The 22,549-nt window shown below is 38.8% G+C and overlaps 1 protein-coding gene and 2 long non-coding RNA genes across 6 annotated transcripts; all 3 read left to right on the top strand.

Annotated features, from left to right (window-relative positions):
- Positions 1-3,305: 3,305 nt before the first annotated feature.
- On the top strand, positions 3,306-9,357 carry LOC131446978 (histone-lysine N-methyltransferase SETDB1-A-like). Of its 4 annotated transcripts, none has more exons than XM_058618407.1 (10): positions 3,306-3,385; positions 4,096-4,331; positions 4,673-4,776; positions 4,870-5,349; positions 5,796-5,981; positions 6,945-7,146; positions 7,296-7,369; positions 7,827-8,017; positions 8,141-8,249; positions 8,517-9,357. In XM_058618407.1, the coding sequence occupies exons 2-10, from the start codon at positions 4,162-4,164 to the stop codon at positions 8,531-8,533; spliced, it is 1,533 nt and encodes a 510-aa protein (XP_058474390.1). In that variant the 5' UTR covers positions 3,306-3,385; positions 4,096-4,161; the 3' UTR covers positions 8,534-9,357. The 4 variants fall into 4 exon arrangements, with proteins under 4 accessions (XP_058474390.1, XP_058474387.1, XP_058474391.1 ...); XM_058618404.1 differs by having other exon boundaries at positions 3,336-3,474; XM_058618408.1 differs by lacking the exon at positions 3,306-3,385 and adding an exon at positions 3,510-3,563.
- A 1,850-nt stretch (positions 9,358-11,207) lies between these two features.
- Positions 11,208-12,570, top strand: LOC131447954 (uncharacterized). The gene is made up of 3 exons (XR_009234106.1): positions 11,208-11,515; positions 11,716-11,782; positions 12,374-12,570. It is a non-coding gene; the product is annotated as an uncharacterized LOC131447954 (long non-coding RNA).
- A 2,472-nt stretch (positions 12,571-15,042) lies between these two features.
- On the top strand, positions 15,043-20,097 carry LOC131447092 (uncharacterized). Its single transcript, XR_009233990.1, has 4 exons — positions 15,043-16,609; positions 16,705-17,824; positions 17,909-19,063; positions 19,149-20,097. It is a non-coding gene; the product is annotated as an uncharacterized LOC131447092 (long non-coding RNA).
- Positions 20,098-22,549: the final 2,452 nt, after the last annotated feature.

Here is a 22,549-nt window from a genome sequence, read left to right as displayed (position 1 = left end):
GTGAGAAAAGTGTGGTCTCCTCAGACTGTTGGTCAACATGTGTTTGCTTTTCCTCTTCCCTCCTCCTCCTCCTCCCTCCTGGCTGCAGCCTAAAAGGCCTCCCTCCCTTCCTCACCTAATTGCATATGGAGCAGGATCACTTTACCTGTGTGCTCTGTACTCCAGTCTCCACACTGTTCTTCTGCTTCACTGTAACAATCTCCATTTTAAAGAGGCAGGGTCAATTTCCCGCCTGCACTCGCATCTACCTCCATTATTTAATTGCTATAATGCATCTCCAGTTTCTCCTGCTATGACGTCTGGGCTTTCCTTTCCACGCCTCCGTCCCGCCTGTGTCCTGTCTTGGCTTTCCTCTAAAAAAATCTTTGCGTTTTCTTACATGTGAAGGTCCCCCTCCTTCCCTCGTTGCCTGTTGTAAGCCCTGTGTAATGAAGAAGCTCTGTCACCTAAGGAGTTGTGGTGGTGTGAAGTCTAATTGGTGACTGACGATGGCCGTTCCTGACAGGACAACAAAAGGTGTGCGGTGTTTGATACACTTGTGAACTTTGTGGAGGGTTATTCAATTCCTGCTTAAGTATTAATAGAGGCTTTACACACTGGTGGGAGGTTGCAAGATGCATGCACGATGCTGCTGCTGTTGTGTGCACACTTGTTACCTCTTTAGATATAAACACTGACCTTGTCAGGACCGGTAGTAGTCATGGAGACCAACAACCTGGTCCTAATGAAGCAGAACCAAATTTCTGAGGAACTATTTACATTATGGACTAAGATTTGTTAAGGTTAGGGATAACACTGTGTTGAGGCTGTCCAAATTGAGTGAGAGTCCTTAAAAGGATTGCTGTGCAAACCTGTGTGTGTGTGCGTGCGTGTGTGTGTGTGTGTGTGTAGACTCTAATGTGTGGGCTGCTCATTTCCCCTGTAATGATGATGATGATAAGCAGGGAACAGTTAAGACTCTGGTAACTGATGAGTGTCTTATATAACTTTAATAATAAGCGCAATAAGGAGAGTGAAGCAACACAGACAGTTTTAAGAGTTTTATACGACTCAGCAGCAGTAGCAGCAAACACCTGGATGTCTGTTGACCGAACAGGAAGGATGGTGAGTTTGAAATTATACTTTTGCAATCATCTTCAGAGCTTAACTCCTTCTGCTTTAGTTCAAATCTTGCTACCATCAAACAAAATCTTACTACCGTTTCCTCACTTTGAGTTTTGGTGTTGTATCCACTTTAATAAAAGAAAGGAAATGATGTGTAACTATCCAAGAGTTTGTTATTACAGTGTGTCAACCCATCTGAATAGTTCAGATGGGTTGACTTCATGTTATGCTGTATTTGTTTCGCAATTGAGGTTTATTTAAAAGTTATTTTCTGGTTCAAGTATCTAAAAATGTACACTGTATCCTGTGTGTTTGTAAATATTGGGTTAACAAGTGTTGGTCACACAAAAAAAGCTATTTAAAAGCAATAAAGCCTTTCTATAATATTGCAATTGTGTTTCTCTCTTTATTTATTTTACAATTTATTAGGGAAATAGAAATAAAACAAAGTTGCAGGTAAAGCGTGACCTGTGTAATGAGAGCTGACAGTTTACTATACATTTTAAATTAAACAGTTATTTAGCTGACACTTGTTTCATTACAAATTAAGATTTTGCATAAAGACAAAATTACAAACTGTGAGTCCACAACATGACTTCTAATGTTTTTGGTTTGTATGAACATTTTCCAATAACTTTCCATTGGAACCTCTTGAATTATTTTACAATTTCATATATCACAACCACTGACTAGGTTAAAGTTTAAATTAAGCACTTCTAGATTCCCAGGGTTAGGGTTAGGGTTATTCCCAGTTTAAAAAACATGAGTTGTGTGGTGTCTTTGCCAACATAGTAACCTGTTTTATCTGCTTTGTCTTTCTGATTTATCATCTCAGGAGCGTGTGTGCACACACCTGTACTGTCCTTAACCTGCTGCTGCTGGATTCATTAGGAGGAAAACAGTCATCTGTGCCTTCATGGACCAGACATCTGACCCTCACCCGACAATACCGCTTGAGGTGGACGTGGACTTGGGTTTCGCTCTCTTCTTCCTCTTCCTGCTGTGTTTCTTCCTGCTGGTGACAGTGGTGCGATGTGCTCAAACAGTGGTGGATCCGTATGGCTCCATCTCCACCTCCACCTACCAGGAGGAGCAGATCACCTGAGGGAGAGTGTCTTCTCCCAGTGACGTGTCTCTGCAGGACTCCAGCTGTCCACCTTAGAAAAAGTCATACATGTACACTCTCGTTGTTGTGTGTCTTCAGTGGATACAGGAGTCAGAGCATGTTAGAAACAAGAGGAAGGTCCAAGATGTGCATTTACTAATTGAATGTTCCTGTGGGTTTTTGGCCATTTTGCATTTAACTGCAAAATGGATGCATCGATGTACTTCTATAAAATACATTTTCCCCCACAACCTCATGCAGTTTTTGAAAAGACTCCTCAGTGCCTTTTGAACAGCTATGAGTGAATTCTCAAATGGAACCGGATCAAGCTTAATCCAGTGCTTCAGTTGTTTAAAATGGTAACAGGAGCCAAAGTTAAAGAGCTCCGTGAAGCAATAATGTAATATCACATTGATTTGCTGCACAGGCTCAGATTTAGGGGCAGACGCCGCAGACATGTTTCCAAAATCAAGATAAACATTGACTGTGTACGCAGCAACTTTGCCAGGTTTGACAGTTTCCTGTTGGTTGGCAGGTGAAAGCTTGAGATAGAAGGTTTTATACATTTATTTTCTTGTGATATTTTCTTTAAAATCTATTCAGATTCCATCAAGATTTGTGTGATTTAATAAACATAAAAACATATGTTTAAACTTCATGATAAGATTTGAGTTTCCTGGGAGTTATTTTACCAATACATATTCAAGTAAACATTGTGCCGAGTTAAGGTCTGTATGTATGTATATTATATGTATATACGTTTGCGTTCGAATAACAATAGGACATTGAATATCTGACAAAAATGTTCCTGCTAAAGATAAAAACAAAATATTTAACAACAAGTTAAATCCTATTATTTCACGCCTTCTCCTTCTTGTTTAATGGCAATTTATCCCCATAATTCCTCCATATAGACGATAATATTTTTCAGATTATCCTACATTAATATGATATAATATGATATAATATGATATAATATAATATAATATAATATAATATAATATAATATAATATAATATAATATAATATAATATAATATAATATATAATATAATATAAATACACCTGCTGGTCACTTGTGTAGACGCAAGAGGGCAGTAAAGTGTCTGTCGCAGCTTAGTGCGGCATCATGAGACGAGGACGAACGAAGAAGTTAACAACTTCGTCTTACTAGCAGGTGACATTTAACACAAGAATTCACCAAGAATAATATAGATACACTTGTACATTTAAATCGTCCTTTGTGGTGAGGAAGACGTGATTTTGGTAAGTGTATCACGTATATTGTTCCCCAGCGACATGCGGAGCTGGTTGTGTCACATCCGGATGTTCATGGTCACGGAAGCAGACTCAGGGTTTGTCTACAGAAACATTTCTGTTTGCTAAAACAAAGCAGCTACGGTCAAACGTGTCAGAATATGGGCGTACACTGCGACGTCTTTAGAGCTTTTCCTGTTGTAAAAACGTGTAGACATCTTTTGGTTTCGGTTTGTCAAAAGCTTATTTTACGCGTGTAAAAACTAAAACAAGACATCCCTGCTTTTGAAAGCAGATGTATAGAAGCAACTACTAAAGGTACAATATGTAAGAAATATTATATACAGCATTATAAAATGTAATAATACACAAATTGTACTGTACATACGTTTTTACACGTTTAACACTTTTGTTCAGTCTCTCCAATCTTGATCTTGATAACTGTACTTAAATCCAAAAACTTATGTAGACATATAAACATGTTCATGAACCATTCTCTCAAAAACTAAATAATAATAATAAATAATGTGGGTATGTTCTAGAATCCCTTTCTGACAGGAGCCACTACTGCCTTTTTTTCTTGCATCATTAAAAGAACTGTACATGTCTTTGTTTGCATTTTCTCCTCAGCTTCACTACTCCTGTCCTCACCGTACCTCTGGCATGTGATTTGAGACCCTGTGTGCTGACGTGAGTATGGAGGGGGATGAACTGGAGATGAACAGAGATGAGCTCCAGAAGTGGATCAGAGAGAAGGTGGAGAAACGTGAGCTGATCACCCCGGATTTGCTCGAGAAGTGCAACATGCTCCAGTCGCTGCTTGAAAGGAGGGAGAAACGCGCTGCTAAACTCCTGAAACTCTGGGAGTAAGTATTAAATCTGTGCCTCTGTTTTTGTTTTCCTTTCTTTGGACCAAAACATTTTGATCTTTTAGTTTTCCCCCATAGATGACCTCTTTTCATACTGTAACTAACTTATGCTGTGTAGTTCAGGGTTTTAATCCACGTTATCAAGAGTATATTCTTTCTTTTACAGTTGAATTTCCCTGTCATCTATGAGAGCCACATTACTTTGTTTTTGTCATATCCTATATTCCACTGTAGTGTCTCTTGAGTCATTTCTGCATAATACTGTATGTAGGCTACTGAAGGCAAATGTGCAAATGTTCTATGGTGTTTGTGTAGATTTATGTCTGATTATGTTGCAGGTCTGTGGCAGCATGTGAAGCATCTCTGAAAAAACAATACTCGTTGCTGGGATTGGAATACAGAGACACAGATTCTGAAGATGATGATGTTGGCACTGGTTGTGGTAAGGTTCACATCATTTTTGACCAGACAAACTAGACTATGTTTGTCTTTGTTTGCCAAACCTGTGTTTCTTCTTTTTTTTCGCTGTTTGTAGAACACGTGCCTCACTTGTCATACGATCCTGTTCAGTCTGAGACTCGAGGCTGCCTTTCTCCTGCCACTAGAGGCCATACTCTGAATGGAAACCATGACAAAAAACTGTTTCCTTATATAAGAAACTCAGTGGTTTCCTTGACCAGACTACCTGAATGGAAGATCGCTGCTCTACTTCCATCAACCTCTCAAGAGGATGACAGTGAGAATGAAATCTTGAGCAACTTAGGTTCTGATGACCAGTGGGAACCAGAAATAAACTCCAGTGATTCTGACTGTTCTGTTCTGTTTAACAACAAGAGGAGAAAAATAGAACAAAAGTCAAATGAAAAACTTGGCAAGAGTCATGAAACACAACCAGTCGCCTCTAAAGCAGATAATGACGACAGTATAGCAGAAACTAAAGCACCCCAAGCTAGCAACCAAAGCATAGCTGAATATGGTGCTTTGAAAACAGAGTCTCCACCAGCAAAAACTGAAGGTAATGTTCATTAACAACACACATTTCAAGCATTTATTGTATCACTTACTTTGGTTCCTGTCTTGGAAGACACAGTAAAAAAAACACATCCGTCACCATTTTCTCTATCCTACTAACACATTCTGTGAATTGTAGTTATTATACATTGGAAAGGCCTGTAGTAGTGATGCTATGACACAAATTATACCAAAAGCTTTACTTGTTAGCCACAATAAGAGAACGTAAAATACAATTACTATTTTATGTATTTGTAATCTAAAATGGCGGAACTACTTATTCTTGCTAGATGAATGATGTTATCTGAATTTACCCCCTGCACCATGGCGGCTTGCTAGTAACGTCTCTTTCTTGCGATTAAACAGAAGTATACCAAACACAGACAAAGAAATTTACCATTAACCTTAACTTTACCACTTCATGTGCTGATGTTATTTGTTCTTTTGCAGTGACAGAGGTTCCTTCTGTGTGCAGTTTATCAGCTTCATGCCAGACCACAGATAAAGCCACTGATAAAACCACTAAGAACCTTCCTCGTGTGCCGGAAAAGGAGCTCAGTGTGGACATGACTGTTGTGGCTCGGAGGAGGCAACTGAAATGGCAACAGGGGAAAATCAAGGAAATCCTAACAAAGAGTAAGAAGACTGTTCAGCAGTTCAATACAATATACACTTGGCATTTACTTTACATGTACTTCTTTATTCACATTCAGTTATGACTTACTGTATTTGTCCATGTGGGCTAGGCACCGTGTAGAGCATGACACTTGAAAATCAATCAATCATACAATACATTTTCTGTCTGTAAGCGGAATCTTATTTTTCTGGTTTACTTCAGCTACAGATTTTGTAACGTAAACTTAAAGTCCTTCTGAGTGAAATCATATCAATCAACAGTGTTAAAACTCCCCAAAGTACCAGAGCAGTGTTCTATTCTTAGAGCAGACAGATGCCCTCACTGTTCATGTTACATACACTGTTAATAAACAACACATTTAATTTCTTGTTTATCAACCAGTAATAGCAGGAACAGGGCAAGTAATAGTATTTATACAATACATATTTATTATTATGATTAAAAGACTTGCAGTGATGCAGTAAGTTTACAAAGATAATTGTGGAACATGTGACTGAGTCTCTGTCCATCAAATCAGCCTTAACTACCCATTCATGCCTGCCTCACAACTGTAGACTATATATAAAATGGAAGTAGTACTTTACCACCAGGGGGCGACTCCACTGGTTGCAGAACAACTGTTAAAATTGGAAAAGTATATGGGAAAACTTCTTACTTGATTTATAAAGTCAGTAAATATTTTTCTGAGCAGTTAATGGTATTTATAGGAAAATAGTTGATAAGGCACAGCACAGTGAATGAAAATCAGAGAGTTTGACAGCTTTTAACGTCCCAAAGGTGATTCCCGAGGTTCAAAAATGGAAGTTTGTTTTGCAACCAGATGTGACTATGTCAATACTCAGAATGTGTATGTCAGCTAAAATGACTGAAGAGAACTACGGCATTGCCTCCTTTACAATAGGCACCATAACATAACGTCCCATCAACTGTTTATGTTTTCATGTTTTTGTTTTCCTTTGTAGAAGATGGTAGGTTGAAATACAAGGTTGTTTTTGAAGAGATGGGAAAGGTGCTTGTGTCTGGTTACCACATCGCCTTGGACCACATACCAGAGGTTAAGCAGCTGTTTGTTGGTGCCCGTGTGGTCGTCAAGTGTAAAGCTGATCGCCCCTACTTCTGTCCTGGTGTCATAGCAGAAGTACCCTGCAGGAAGAATTCCTTTAGGTGTGTGTGTGTGCGTGTGCATGTTTGTTTTTCTTCAATGAATGACTTTTATGATACATTTACTGCAGTTTTTCATTCATGTTTTTATTACTTAATTACTGATTCAGACAAGTTGGGATTGATCATTTCTTCTTCTTTTCAATTTTCAGATTTTTGGCGTTTTTCGATGATCACACTGCAGTTTATGTTGGCTTATCTCTATTACACAAAGTGTACCAGCCATGTAAGTTTAGGACCACAAGGGTCTGTTTCTGATGACTCAATTCACTGGTGACAATTAACAGCTGTTTTTAAAACATTTTTAATTTAAGTCAAAACTCTTAACTTAAAAGGTAAATATGAGAATTCATTATTGACCCTCACATTTGACAAAACAGTCAGATTTCAAGCACAATTTTAAACTTTATTTTCAGTTAGAAATCAATGTTGGATCAGTTTTAACTCACAAAAGGCAGAGTCAATGGTGGTCAATGGAGTTTTCAGTCAACATAGTAGTAATTAGAGGGAGCAGTTCCCAGGAGCAGGAAATATAATGTTTGGCATGTCAGTGAAACACAGCAGTCTGTATCTCTGTGTGATTCTCATCCATATCTTACCTCATCCATGATTGCTGCCATATTTTATTTTTTTATTTTTCTGGTTTTGTTTTATTCTAATTCTTTCTGATTCTTCTGTGACAGTGACAGAGCCTTTGGATGATATTGTAGATGAGGTCCACCGAGCCTTCATGAAGGATTACTTAGAAAGTTGGCCTCATCCGCCACAGGCCTATTACAAGCTGGGACAGGTCATTAAAGCAGAGTTTAATGGCGCCCAGCAGGAATGTGAGGTGCGCCAGGTTGACTGCAGCTTGATCGAGGTTGTTTTTAAGGTCAGCACATTTAACATCCTTATTTATCGATATAGTATTTTCAACCGAATTCTATATGTTTTTAATATTGATATATTTCTATGACTTGTGTCACTTATACAGTCGATTTCTTGTGCTACTCAGGGAGATCAACATACAGAGTGGATATACCGAGGTTCCATGCGCTTGGAGCAGGTGACCCATATGAGAGCGCAGATGAAGTTTGACGAGGAAAAGTGGAAAGGCAGGAAAGGTAGACAATTTGCCTCAGGCAAAAAGCAAAATACACATTTGGCTTAATAACATAACATCTTGCTGTTCGCTGGTGAGCATGAGAACAGAGGCCGCTTTAATAGAAGAGAAAAGAGGAGGTGAGGGGAGTTGTCGGGAGGTATCAGGAGATAACACAGGATGGCTCAGTGGAAGAATGTTGAAACAGTTACACACACATGTTCTCATGGAAACAGAAAGAATATACATTTCCATTACAACATATCTGTATTTCTTTTGTGTGTTTCAGTATCAAATAACTCTTGATGGTGGGTCCCTGTGCCAAAAGTTGTCTTGCAGCACATTGATGTTTGTGTGGGCTTCACTGGAACCATGGATGGGACTCAGGTGCTGCTGAAGTGGCCACAAATACAACACGGAATTATTTGTTCATAATTCATGTCAATTGTTACCTATGTTTTCTTGAATAAAATAAAGTGCATTGTTTCCTTCCAGCTTTCTTCACTATTTAAGTTCACAAACACTGTGACAAAAGCAGCTACTATTTTAGATGTTTACAACTGAAAAACCTAAAAACGGTGGAGTCTGTTTTCACGGAAAACTTGTGAAAACAAAAAAGTTGGAAGTGCTCAGTGCACCTTAAGCTACTGTATTCTTGTGTAGGTAGCATGATGATCACAACTTTGTCAGAACATGGACAGATATTCCTCTTTTTATTGCCATGTCTTAAGGATATCCAGTTTTAACATGTAAAATGTTTAATTTACATTAAACTTGTGTTTTGTTTTCTAAAGAATATTTTTTGTGAAGACACTGAGTCTGACACAAGGTAGCATTAATTATTTCATGGCAAAGCTACAAGACTGTATGTATTGGCTATGCACAGTTGGGATGGGTCTTGATCCACAGCCTTGACCTCCATTAACCTTTAAGAATTAAGAATGCCAAGAAAATTAAAAACTAACAAATGGTAAATTCATTGTGGGAAAAGAACAGTGTGAGAATTTCAGCTGAAGTAAAACTGTTTTCTGCTATGCCTGTTTGTTCATTTAGCTGGCTCGACACCATGAAAAAACTGATGTTTGGTGGAAGTCGAAAGTGAACAATAAAGACCTTGGACAAAAACTGAACACAAAGAGTTTCAGAGTGTATGCATTCACCATATTTCTTTTTCAGTTGTCATGAACAGCTGTGGAAAGTCACTTACTCATCCATAATGATGTACTTAACATACCTTCAGAGCCTTACTATCAGACTGTAATTTAGCGCCATCTAGTGATCTTAAATAGACATTGTACATACATAATTAAGGCAATTTAAAGAATTGTACCCTAAAGATGATAAAGACTGAAGATAAAAGTTCACTTGTGACAGTAAATTTAATTCTGTGCTGCACTGTGGATTTAACCCCCCCCCGCTGTTTTCCTTTAGGTCTGTGTGTCTGATGTTGAATGAAAATGGGTTTAGCCTTACTGACTCAAATTTCTTTGAAGATAATGCCACTTCTCCAACTTGGTGCATGGAAGCACCGTGGGACAAACACTGTGGACACACATGGAGTAATGGACTGTCAGCAAAGGAACCAAATGGTCACGCACTCCACTCCCAGGAGCTTTTCACCAGTGCAACAGGATCTGAATTACATGACGTTATCTGAAATACACCCAAACAAAAACTGAATTAAGAAGAAGGAGATGTCACCAAGGGAATTTGCAACTGAGAAATAAAGTTGGACAATAAACAGATGAGAACAGAGCAGTTTCGAGGTGGGACATACGGAAAGTAGAGGGGGGAAAACTTGCAAATGTCTGCATTTGCAAACATTTTAAAATGCAGTTACAGACGAATATTATTTAGTTTCGACATACGACTGAAATTCCACATTTTGCACATTTTACAGACCGTCTTGGACGCATCTTCAGTTTCTCAACTGCTCTGTAACTGTTTCAGCTGGAACTTTGTTTTGCAAGAGAACGTCACTAAATTACATTTTTACTCTTCACAATGTATAATCATAACCAGCACTAGCAAAGAAAAACAATTTATCTCTGTTTGAGGGAGCTGAATCATGATGTACTAAAAACTAAGAACATGCTCAATGAAAATGTTGAATATGAGACTTTTCTCAACTAATTCTAGCTGATCGCAGGGAACACATTAGTCTTTACACTAAACAAAAAATAGAAATGTTGATATTACATTGGGGGACATTTCGATTAAGGTGATGAAAGTGATAGAGTTTGAAAAACATTCATTCTCAATTTAGTAAATAGTCAATAGGTCAAAGAATGAACAGCCTAAGAGGAAATGTTAAAGTTACAATCGCAGTAGTCTCAGATTTTGCAGTTATTACAGCTGGACCTGTTGTATAATAACCTGATACCAGACCCTAACCCAGAACTGCAGAAAAAAACATGTATGGGTAAAAATTACAAGCTATTTCATTCCAAGAGGTTTTTAAGCAAAGACAGCCAAAAAAAAGAAAGAAAGAAGAAATGGATGTGCTTCAAAAGGCATGTCAAAATATTTACACATTTATTTCCAAAACATGACAATTGTTTGTGTTAAAAAGTGTATTTCTTTTCTTTCTCTAAAACAAAAGCTAAGCTACAACTTAACAACTGTTAATTTTCTTTATTTATTTATTCTTCAAATTACCTTGTCTCCTGGTTGTAAGTTGTAACCGTGAGGAAAATCCCTAGCTAAGCTAATTAATGTAGCTTGGTTGGTTCATTGTCACTGTCCCCCACTTGAACATGAACTGAACAATATGTGATTTTCTTGCTAAAAACATGACAAAATGGCTGCTGTGCAAAAGGCCTATTGTTAATAAAGCTTTTTCAAGTGGAGACCCGGCCTCAATGCGGAAGTGATGAGCCAATCATCTGATGAACAGGTGTTTATCAGGCAGGGCACCTGCAGTCACTTCTCTCGATCCTCCTCCACCACCAGCACGTACTTCAGTACGTTTGGTGCCATCACATCAATTCAACAGCTGCCGAAGAACAAGAACAAGCCGCTACCAAGAACTTCTGGAGCGTTTAAACTCCATTTCATTCGGTAAAGCATGTTTCTAGGAGGAAGGATTTGGTTTTTAAAACCACCGCGCATGACACGTCATGGCGGGCGTGTGACGTCAGACGCGCAAAAAGTGACACACTATTCAAAAAGTGATTTAGTGTGAAGCGGCGGGCTTGTATTTTTGAATAATATGCCCTAAATGAATGTGGGTTAGAAGATCGAAGACGGCGGGTCGACCTGGTCCAGATTGAGGATTTACCGAAAAAGGTCAGTGACACATTTAACATCACCTGATGTTAGCAGGTGGTGACGCCATTACTGTCGGCTTCCATGTTTAATTGCAAGTTCATGTCTTTGAATAACAAGTCCAGTTCAAGTCTTTACATAACGTAATTTGTATGTTTTTTCATTTTAATTTGATGTAAAAATGTGTTTAATTTTTTTTCAATCTTTTTTCTTTTCTTCAGACATTTGTTTTTGCTCCGAGACCGGGTTGAGCTGTCTGTCTTCACACACGGCACTTGCTGTGGATAGGTGAGTAACACTCATTTCACTGCCTACTAAACTAAACTAAATTTGACAAATGCAGATAAATACAAATGGCCTTCTACTCTTATGTTTGCTAATTAAACTTCCACTGTCACTAAAAGGTCACAAATATTCACATGTGGTGTATATATATATGTTAGAGCTGAAACAATTACTCGATTAATCGTCAACTATTTTCATAATCGATTTATTGGTTTGAAGCTTTTTCTTGCTTCTTAAATGTGAGTGTTTTCTTTTATTTGCTCCATAAAACAAAAATCATTAAAAGTGAATCACTTTGGTTTGTGGACAAAGACATTTGAGAATATCATCATTTTCAGGTTTGACAAACACTGATCCACATTTTATGGACCAAACGATTACTCGATTAATCAAGAAAGTAATGGACGGATGAATCGATTATGAAAATGATTATTTGCAGCTCTAATAAATATAATTAGAGCTGCAAATAATTATAATTTAATATGAAATTCTTCTATTAAACTGAACATTTCATTGTCTCATTAATGCTAGTCATTGTGGATAAGACTGTACTAATTCTTTTTTTTGGTTTGTTTTTTTTGTCCCCCCCCCCAGACGGGTCTTCATGAAGTCTTCTCAAAGTAAGGGGCGTTTTTATTATGGGATGCTGCCATGCTCCCATGCTTTCTTGCTCTTGGCCGCCGTGCCTGCATGTATGGCTGCCATGCCAGTACATGTATGCTTTGATAGCTGTGCCAGCATGTGTTATGGTCGCTGTACCAATTCTTTTTTGATCATACCATTCGTTCAAACAGGTGGCCATGTTGTCTCTTCTCTCTGTAAAATTAATAGCTGTTGGGACGTATCGACTCAACACTCGCCAAGAGCTGACGAGGCTCGTGTGAGAGGTGAGAGGCATTTTGTGTCAAGGGGATACAGAGGAGCATAAGTTGTTGGTCCTTTTGCTTTGTTGGCTGTGAAAGTCTCCCCTGGGTGTAGAGGTGTTAGACTGTCCTGGTCAGTTAGTTTTGTCTTGAATTGCTGAGCTATGATGTAGAAATCTCTGTTTTTGGCACTGTTAAGCATCATTAAGTAACGTGGACATTATGTTTGTGTGGGCTGTGTGACAGGTTGGGTTTTGCATTGAATGAGTGAGTGGTAGCAATCAAGCCTTGAACCTTTCAGCTCAGCAGTGAAGTAGATTATTAAAGTCTGGTGTTGCCTAGTCTGAAAATGGTCACTGTACCATGAATATAAATTTGTCAAATGGCTTGATTATGCACTAACACTTCCTTTGTAGGTGTGTCTACAGAAGGTAAGAATGATTTTCATTCTTTTTGGATGGCTGCCGTGTCGGCCTCCCTATCCCATCTCTCCCCTGGTTATTTAAAAAAAAAAAAATATATATATATATATATATATATATATATATTATTATTATTGTTGTTGATAATAATAATAATAATAATAATCAAAGAGTAGGGGAATACAATTATTTCAGAGTTGTCCGTGTCTCTCAAACCAGTGTACATACAGAATAGAAATCGAGGGGGGGAAAAATGGCCCACAACTGGGTTCAAGCTTCAAAGCATACATTTGTCAAACTGATAAAAATAAAAGCTCAACCATATGAAATGGTTTTCCTCCCAATTCAGTCTGTTAATATAATCAGCTTAGTTCCAGGCATTAAAAATTTTAAAACGACGCTTCCCCGATGTCCGTTCCTCAGTCACCTATTTGTCCAACCAACAAAACTTCCACGCCATGGGCCAGCACGAATTCCTGGTGGATCGCAGAATGGTACATCTTGGTTGTTGTTGTGTAAGTAACTTTTTTTCCTTTATGGGTGGGGTTGTGCTTGTCCTGTGCCATAACCACAATTTTATTTCAGCTCATCCAGCCAGGAGGACCACCCATTTCTTCATCCAATTTCATTTCACCGCATTTCATTTCACCGCATTTCATTTCCAATTTTCCTGTTGGATCTTCGAGCGATGCGTTCCATTTTCCGTCCGTCGGTGCATTTATTTATCCAATACTGTATTTATTGGTATATAATACTTTTTTACAATACACTGTAAAATGCATTTAATTTTTTACAATGAATTGTAAAATTTATAATCACAAATGTTGCAATAATTTGTAAAATTTATTATCACATTTTACAATATATTGTAACATTTATAATTTAATTTAATAATTTTCTTAGCGTATGTGAGGGCTGTAATGTATTGTGTGCAAAAGCAATTTTGCGTACTATACATCACATTTTGTCAGCCTTGGTGCTGCATTCATAAAATTAAACATGGAGGAATTTTTTTTTTCTAAATTTGCAAAAAAAATGAATTCTGGTTCCAGTTGGTATTTGTTTGTTGTAGTTTTCTGGATGACCGGGACAAGTCGGATGATTCTTGAGATGGGATTTATTGACAGAGTAGGCTCAGTTATGTTTTGAAGTTGTCTTTGTCACTGCAACAAGGAATAGGTTTCTCTCTGATATAGCTGCCATGCCATCTGTCTCTATCAAGACCAGCATGCTATGACTCCAACATGGTCACCTGTCCGTCCAATTGTCGGTCCATCTAAGTTTTATTCATATACCCAAGTAGTTGCTAAACTATATGCCATGAGTTTAGAACCTCTGTCCTATCCTGTTCTCAGACACACACATGCACTCATCACACACCTTGCACCCATGTATGTCAACATTTCAGTTCAGCCACCCAAGAGAATCACGTTAGTTGCGCGTCACACAATTTCTACAAATGCAATTTCTCTTCGGTCTAGGCTGCTGTGCCTTGGCTTGACTCCGCTGGCTCCCACCTTTCTAATCTGTCTGAAAAGAGCCTTGTCTTGGCTGGCATGCCACGAGGCCTCAACTTTTCCACATCTTTCTCTCAGCCACTGTGCTGCTCTATCATTTCTTTATATCTGACTTTTTTTTCCCAGTGCTCTTGTCTTGGTCACAGTCTCAAAAGGCTTGAGCTGTGTGTCTGCATGTTTGAGTGTGGGTCCACGTTTGGAATGACTGAATTTCATAATTGACTGACATCAAAGTTAACGTTATTTGACAAGTTGGAGAAATCCGTTCCCATAGTTGGACTGAATACTACTGATACTGCTAGTACTGACGACTACTGGTACTACTAACTACTACTCATATTACTACTACTGACTACTACTGATATTACTACTACCACTGACTACTACTGATATTACTACTACTGATGACTACTGGTACTACTACTGATATTGCTACTACTGCTGACTGCTACTGATACTGCTACTACTGACTACTACTGATACTACTACTGATGGTAAGACGTTAAAGAAACCTAGTACATTAGCAAAGCTTGATATTTAAGGATCATAGAATAGGAATATGCTATTGTCCTACTGCAAAAAAGTTTGACAGTCAGTAGGGTTAAAATTATAGGTAATGCAGGAAATAAATAAATAAAAATTAATTTATTAAATTCCTTCCCTTTGGGGCTTTTGATGAGTCATACTTTCCAGTAGTTATTCAGCCCATGGATAATGCATTATGAAGTGTTAAATATATTGACATCTGAGATTTTGCATACTTCACTTAAATGGTGGAGGTGCATGTGCAGGCTTGACAAAGTGAATTGTCCCTTTGCCTGTAATTTTTAATTACACATATTTTTGATAGGAATTTTTATTGCATTTGTTGCACTCCACCATCTCTATTAATGATTAATGCCGGTTTGTTGAACTCTGCCAAGTTTTTTTTCCTACTGGAGACTCAAGAATTTTCTGTTTGCGCGTCATGTTGGGAGGCCTCCCAGCAGGGGGATTTAACCCACCCCTGTAAAAAACCATGCGTCACTCGAAGGGTCGTCAAATACTCACTGCAATGACAATTTGCACAGTTTCACACATGGTATTGTCATCACTTGGTAGGCGGGGGTACAAGATAGAAGCGCGTTTGTGTTTCCTTGGAGGAAGCAAACTTGGCAGACGGACAATTTTTATTTATTTTCTATTTTTTTACCATCTATTGGTGGTGAGGTAATCGATGATAATCAAGAGTATCGGGTTGAATCCAACTTTTACTATCTTCTTCAGTTACCTGCTTTTGATGCAGTATCATTTGAAGCATTACTGTGGGCTGAATTTCAAAGGTCTAGATAGTCAAAGGCATATGTTTAGTTTTGAATAGAATGCATTATATCACTCCAATATTTATGGAACTTTGATTTGAAAAAATGTAAAACTTATTTTCCCATGTTGAAGTTTGTAGTGCAGTTAAAGGGATTTATTTTCCCCCAGTATTCGTCAGGGTGGCCCCCCAGATTAAAAGCCTATTCGTACCAAGTTGGCTGTTTGACAATCTTAGCAGCATACTTTATAATCCTAAATGTTAAATAAAAAAAAAAAGTTATAGGGAATTCAGCTTTTATTGAAACAGTGTAGCTATAGGGCTGGCAGAGGTAGGGGATCGATGGCATCCAGCTATGGGCCCAGGCTGGATTCCACCCAAGGCTGCTATGGTAAGAAAGCCTGCATCATATACACAGGTGAGCTACTGGTGCACTGGCATGATAAATTCCAAGAAAAATTCTAAATGCCTGATTTTTCTCTTTGCTGAATTGGTGCAGAGCACACGGCCCGATGGTGATAAAGGCCATGGAAGGTTCAGGTTCCCCTGCCACCAGGAAAATCTACTTGGGAGGTGATGGAGGCCATGGAAGGTTCCGGTTCCTCTGCCACCAGGAAAATCTACTTGGGACCCTGTGACCCAGAGATGCCCCGTCCACATTGCAGGCTCAAAGCCAAGCGGTACTTCTCCTGTCTCGATGATACCCCTTTGCCATGGGATGTCTTCAGGTATGTGGTTTCAGATGTTAAACACCTCTGCTTAGTCCTTGCTTGCTCTGTACTTAGTGTTTTTGTTTTTCCCTTTCTTTTTCTTTTTTTTAAAGATTTCAACCTTTTGGGACCTGTGAGACCTGAACTTGTCAAGCCCTGCACACTATCTTATATGCAGACCTCGCTTCTGAACCACTGCTGCATGTCGGCAAACCACCCGACTTGATAAACTGTTCTACGGACTTGAACACAAACCCCAAGGCTCATTCTGCACACCCCACTCTGCTCACCCAACATCATGCTCTACCAAAATCTAGCACCACCACTGGACTGACAAAAAGCAGCCAACTTGAAATGGTTGACCCTAATTTGCTTAAATGTTTGAACAAACTACTTGAGGGTGTATAATGCAATCCTTCGGTTTGTGACGCGCAGATTGTGTCCAAAGGTTCACAAACAGTTGGGTTTTGTCCATAGAAACGTGCATGCACTCTTGCATTCCCTAATTTCATATTTGTACATTTGAGAAAAATTGGTTGGGGTTTAATGAGCTGGGTCTCCTTAGCATTACAGAGAATGAGGTCGACTCAATAGATGGTAAGGATTTTATCCTTCCCCTTATTCTCTGTATGTGAGGAAATCTGGCCATGAATCCTTACTGAATTGTGTACCATGGTTGTGCAGTTTCCAAAACTAGACTTGGATCCATCTAGTTTTGTGAATCAGCTCACCAATGGTATGCAACAAGTCCCCATTATGGAGAAGTAAACATTGTGCGGAGTTAAGGTCTGCATGTATGTATATTATGTTTATACATTTGCGTTCGAACGACAATAGGACATTGAATATCTGACAAAAATGTTCCCACTAAAGATTAAAACCAAACGTTCAGTTAAGTCCCATTATTTCACGCCTTCTCCTTGTTTAATGGCAATTTATCCCCATAATTCCTCCATCTAGACTATAATTTTTTTCAGATGAGCCTACATACATATAATATAATATAATATAATATAATATAAATACTCCTGCTGGTCACTTATGTAGATGCAAGGGGGCAGTAAAGTGTCTGTCACAGCTTAGTGCCATGGAAGGTTCAGGTTCCTCTGCCACCAGGAAAATCTACTTGGGACCCTGTTACCCAGAGATGCCCCGTCCACATTGCAGTTTCAAAGCATAGCGTTACTCCTCCTGTCTCGATGATACCCCTTTGCCATGGGATGTCGTCTTCAGGTACGTGGTTTCAGATGTTAAACACCTCTGCTTAGTCCTTGCTTGCTCTGTACTTAGTGTCTTTGTTTTTCCCTTTTTTTTAAGATTTCAACCTTTTGGGAGCTGTGAGACCTGAAGTTGTCAAGCCCTGCACACTATCTTATATGCAGACCTCGCTTCTGAACCACTGCTGCATGTCGGCAAACCACCCGACTTGATAAACTGTTCTACAGACTTGAACACAAACCCCAAGGCTCATTCTGCACACCCCACTCTGCTCACTTAACATTATGCTCACCTAACATCATGCTCTACCAAAATCTAGCACCACCACTGGACTGACAAAAAGCAGCCAACTTGAAATGGTTGATCCTAATTTGGTTAAATGTTTGAACAAACTACTTGAGGGTGTATAATGCAATCCTTCGGTTTGTGACGCGTTGGATTGTGTCCAATGGTTCACAAACTGTTGGGTTTTGTCCATAGAAACATGCATGTGCTCTTGCATGCCCTAATTTCATATTTGTACATTTGAGAAAAATTGGTTGGGGTTTAATGAGCTGGGTCTCCTTAGCATTACAGAGAACAAGATCAACAAGTCGACTCAATAGATGGTAAGGATTTTATCCTTCCCCTTATTCTCTGTATGTGAGGAAATCTGGCCATGAATCCTCACTGAATTGTGTACCATGGCTGTGCAGTTTCCAAAACTAGACTTGGATCCATCTAGTTTTGTGAATCAGCTCACCAATGGTATGCAACAAGTCCCCATTATGGAGAAGTAAACATGGTGCGGAGTTAAGGTCTGCATGTATGTTTATTATATGTATATACATTTGCATTCGAATGACAATAGGACATTGAATATCTGACAAAAATGTTCCCACTAAAGATTAAAACCAAACATTCAGTTAAATCCTATTATTTCACGCCTTCTCCTTCTTGTTTAATGGCAATTTATCCCCATAATTCCTCCATATAGACTATAATTTTTTTCAGATGAACCCACATACATATAATATAATATAATATAATATAATATAATATAAATACACCTGCTGGTCACTTATGTAGATGCAAGGGGGCAGTAAAGTGTCTGTCACAGCTTAGTGCCATGGAAGGTTCCGGTTCCTCTGCCACCAGGAAAATCTACTTGGGACCCTGTGACCCAGAGATGCCCCGTCCACATTGCAGTGTCAAAGCATAGTGGTACTCCTCCTGTCTCGATGATACCCCTTTGCCATGGGATGTTGTCTTCAGGTACGTGGTTCAGATGTTTAACAACTCTGCTTAGTCCTTGCTTGCTCTGTACTTAGTGTCTTTTTTTTCCCCTTTTTGTTTTTAGGATTTCAACCTTTTGGGACCTGTGAGACCTGAAGTTGTCAAGCCCTGCACACTATCTTATATGCAGACCTCACTTCTGAGCCACTGCTGCATGTCGGCAAACCACCCGACTTGATAAACTGTTCTACGGACTTGAACACAAACCCTAAGGCTCATTCTGCACACACCACTCTTATCACCCAACATCATGCTCTACCAAAATCTAGCACCACCACTGGACTGACAAAAGCAGACAACTTGAAATGGTTGATCCTAATTAGCTTAAATGTTTGAACAAACTACTTGAGGGTGTATAATGCAATCCTTCGGTTTGTGACGCGTTGGATTGTGTCCAATGGTTCACAAACTGTTGGGTTTTGTCCATAGAAACATGCATGTGCTCTTGCATGTCCTAATTTCATATTTATACATTTGAGAAAAATCGGTTGGGGTTTATTGAGCTGGGTCTCCTTAGCATTACAGAGAACAAGGTCAACGAGTCGACTCAATAGATGGTAAGGATTTTATCCTTCCCCTTATTCTCTGTATGTGAGGAAATCTGGCCATGAATCGGCACTGAATTGTGTACCATGGTTGTGCAGTTTCCAAAACTAGACTTGGATCCATCTAGTTTTGTGAATCAGCTCACCAATGGTATGCAACAAGTCCCCATTATGGAGAAGTAAACATTTGTTTGCTAAAACAAATAAGCTACGGTCAAACGTGAGAAAATGGGCATACACTGCCACTTCTTTAGAGCTTTTCCTGTTGTGAAAACGTGTAGACATCTTTTTGGTTTTGGTTTGTCAAAAGCTTGTTTTACGCGTGTAAAAACTAAAACAAAACATTCTTGCTTTTGAAAGCAGATGTATAGAATAACTACTAAAGGTACAATAGGTAAGAAATGTTATATACAGTGTAAACAAATACATTTTTGGTCTGTTTGCCTTCTATTAATCCATCTGATAAATACAGTATTATAAAATTGAATAATTCACAAATTGTACTGTACATACGTTTTTACACAAAATAAACATTTATAGAACAACACTTTTGCTCAGTCTCAACAATCTTGATTTTTTTGTTTGCACTGTACTTAAAACCAAAAACATATGTAAGCATATAAACATGTTCATGAACCATGCTCTCAAAAACTAAATAATAATAAATAATGTGGGTATTCAGAGAAGTACAACATGCTCCAGTTGCTGCTAGAAAGGAGGGGAGAAACGTGCTGCTAAACTCCTGAAACCCTGGGAGTAAGTGTTAAATCTGTGCCTGTGTTTTTGTTTGTTTGTTTTGTTTTCCCCCATAGACGATCTCTTTTCATACTGTAACTAACTTATTCTGTGTAGTTCAGGGTTGTAATCCACGTTTTCAAGAGTATTGTTACAACCCGGTTGTGTCTAGGGTTTTAGGTTGCAACACCTTTGTTTGTCTGGGTCAAAAGGGGAGGCTGGAAACCAACTGAAAACTTTTCAGTGAAAAGTTTAACAATATTTTTTACTAACAAAAAGTAACTAAGGCTAAACAAAGCTGGATTCTGATCACACAGAGTTCCCTTCTAAGAAGCTCCTCCAGAGCTCCAGATCTGACAAACACCAGAAACACCGACACACTCAGCCACCTGCTGAGTGTCTGCTCAGGAACCAAGAGAGAGAGTGAAGCCGTTCTTCTCCACCCTTTTTATACTCGGCTGGTTGAGTGAGTGGCAATTATGGCTGAGCACAGGTGAGGTCAGCATGTACCTGCTCAGAGGGAGAAGAAAAGGACAACAGAAACTGTCACATAACAAGTATATTCTTTCTTTTACAGATGATGGGGCAGTTGAATTTCCCTGCCATATCCTAAATTCCACTGTAGTGTCTCTTGAGTCATTTCTGCACAATATGTAGGCAAACAAAAGTCAAATGAAAAACTTGGCAAGAGTCATGAAACACAACCAGTCGCCTCTAAAGCAGATGATGACGACAGTGTAGCAGAAACTAAAGCACCCCAAGCTAGAAACCAAAGCATAGCTGAATATGGTGCTTTGAAAACAGAGTCTCCACCAGCAAAAACTGAAGACACATTTAAAGCGTTTATTGTATCACTTACTTAAATTTGGTTCCTGCAAGTTACTCTGTCTTGGAAGACACAGTAACAAAGCACAACAGTCACCATTTTCTCTATCCTACTAACACATTCTGTGAATTGTAGTTATTATACATTGTAAAGGCCTGTAGTAGTGATGCTATAACACAAATTATACCAAAAGCTTTGCGTGTTAGCCACAATAAGAGAACGTGAAATAAAATTACTTTTTTATGTTTTTGTAATTTAAAATAACGGAACTGGAAAATGTGTGATTCTCATCCATATCTTACCTCATCCATGATTGCTGCCATATTTTATTTTTTTATTTTTCTGGTTTTGTTTTATTCTAATTCTTTCTGATTCTTCTGTGACAGTGACAGAGCCTTTGGATGATATTGTAGATGAGGTCCACAGAGCCTTTATGAAGGATTACTTGGAAAGTTGGCCTCATCCGCCACAGGCCTATAATAAGCGGGGACAGGTCATTAAAGCTGAGTTTAATGGCGTCCAGCAGGAATGTGAGGTGCGCCAGGTTGACTACAGCTTGATCAAGGTTGTTTTTAAGGTCAGCGCATTTAACATCCTTCTTTATTTATCGATATAGTATTTTCAACCGAATTCTATATGTTTTTAATATTGATATATTTCTATCACCTGTGTCACTTATACAGTCGATTTCTTGTGCTACTCAGGGAGATCAACATACAGAGTGGATATACCGAGGTTCCATGCGCTTGGAGCAGGTGACCCATATGAGAGTGCAGATGAAGTTTGACAAGGAAAAGCGGAAAGGCAGGAAAGGTAGACAATTTGCCTCAGGCAAATTTAAGCTGACTCTCAAACGCAAAATACACATTTGACTTAATACCATTATGATCTGTGTTATGGAAATGATTGCTAAATAATTGTCTGAAAACACCAAGAGTGGTCTTTGTGTGATTTTATATCTTGCAAGAAAGAAGGATGAAACTGACAGTGAGGTTCGCTGGTGAGCATGAGAAAAGAGGCCGCTTTAATAGAAGAGAAAAGAGGAGGTGAGGGGAGTTGTCGGGAGGTATCAGGAGATAACACAGGATGGCTCAGTGGAAGAATGTAGGAACAGTTACACACACATGTTCTCATGGAAACAGAAAGAACAGACATTTCCATACAACATGTATTTGTCTTGTGTGTTTCAGTATCAAATAACTCTTGATGGTGGGTCCCTGTGCCAAAAGTTGTCTTGCAGCACATTGATGTTTGTGTGGGCTTCACTGGAACCATGGATGGGACTGAGGTGCTGCTGAAGTGGTCAGACAGTCTCCAAACCGTCACAAATACAACCCAGAATTAATTGTTCATAATTCA

This window comes from Solea solea, chromosome 20 (genome assembly GCF_958295425.1).
Source record: "Solea solea chromosome 20, fSolSol10.1, whole genome shotgun sequence".
In the NCBI taxonomy this organism is placed as follows: domain Eukaryota; kingdom Metazoa; phylum Chordata; class Actinopteri; order Pleuronectiformes; family Soleidae; genus Solea; species Solea solea.
The sequence above is the reverse complement of the archived record's forward strand: the minus strand, read 5'-3'. Positions and strand labels throughout refer to the sequence as shown.

Coding starts and splice junctions, on each gene's coding strand:
- LOC131446978 (XM_058618407.1), top strand. CDS start 4,162: ATGGAGGGGGATGAACTGGAGATGAACAGAGATGAGCTCCAGAAGTGG. Junction 5,350..5,795: donor TCCACCAGCAAAAACTGAAG/GTAATGTTCATT, acceptor GTTCTTTTGCAG/TGACAGAGGTTCCTTCTGTG. Junction 7,147..7,295: donor TGCAGGAAGAATTCCTTTAG/GTGTGTGTGTGT, acceptor TTCAATTTTCAG/ATTTTTGGCGTTTTTCGATG.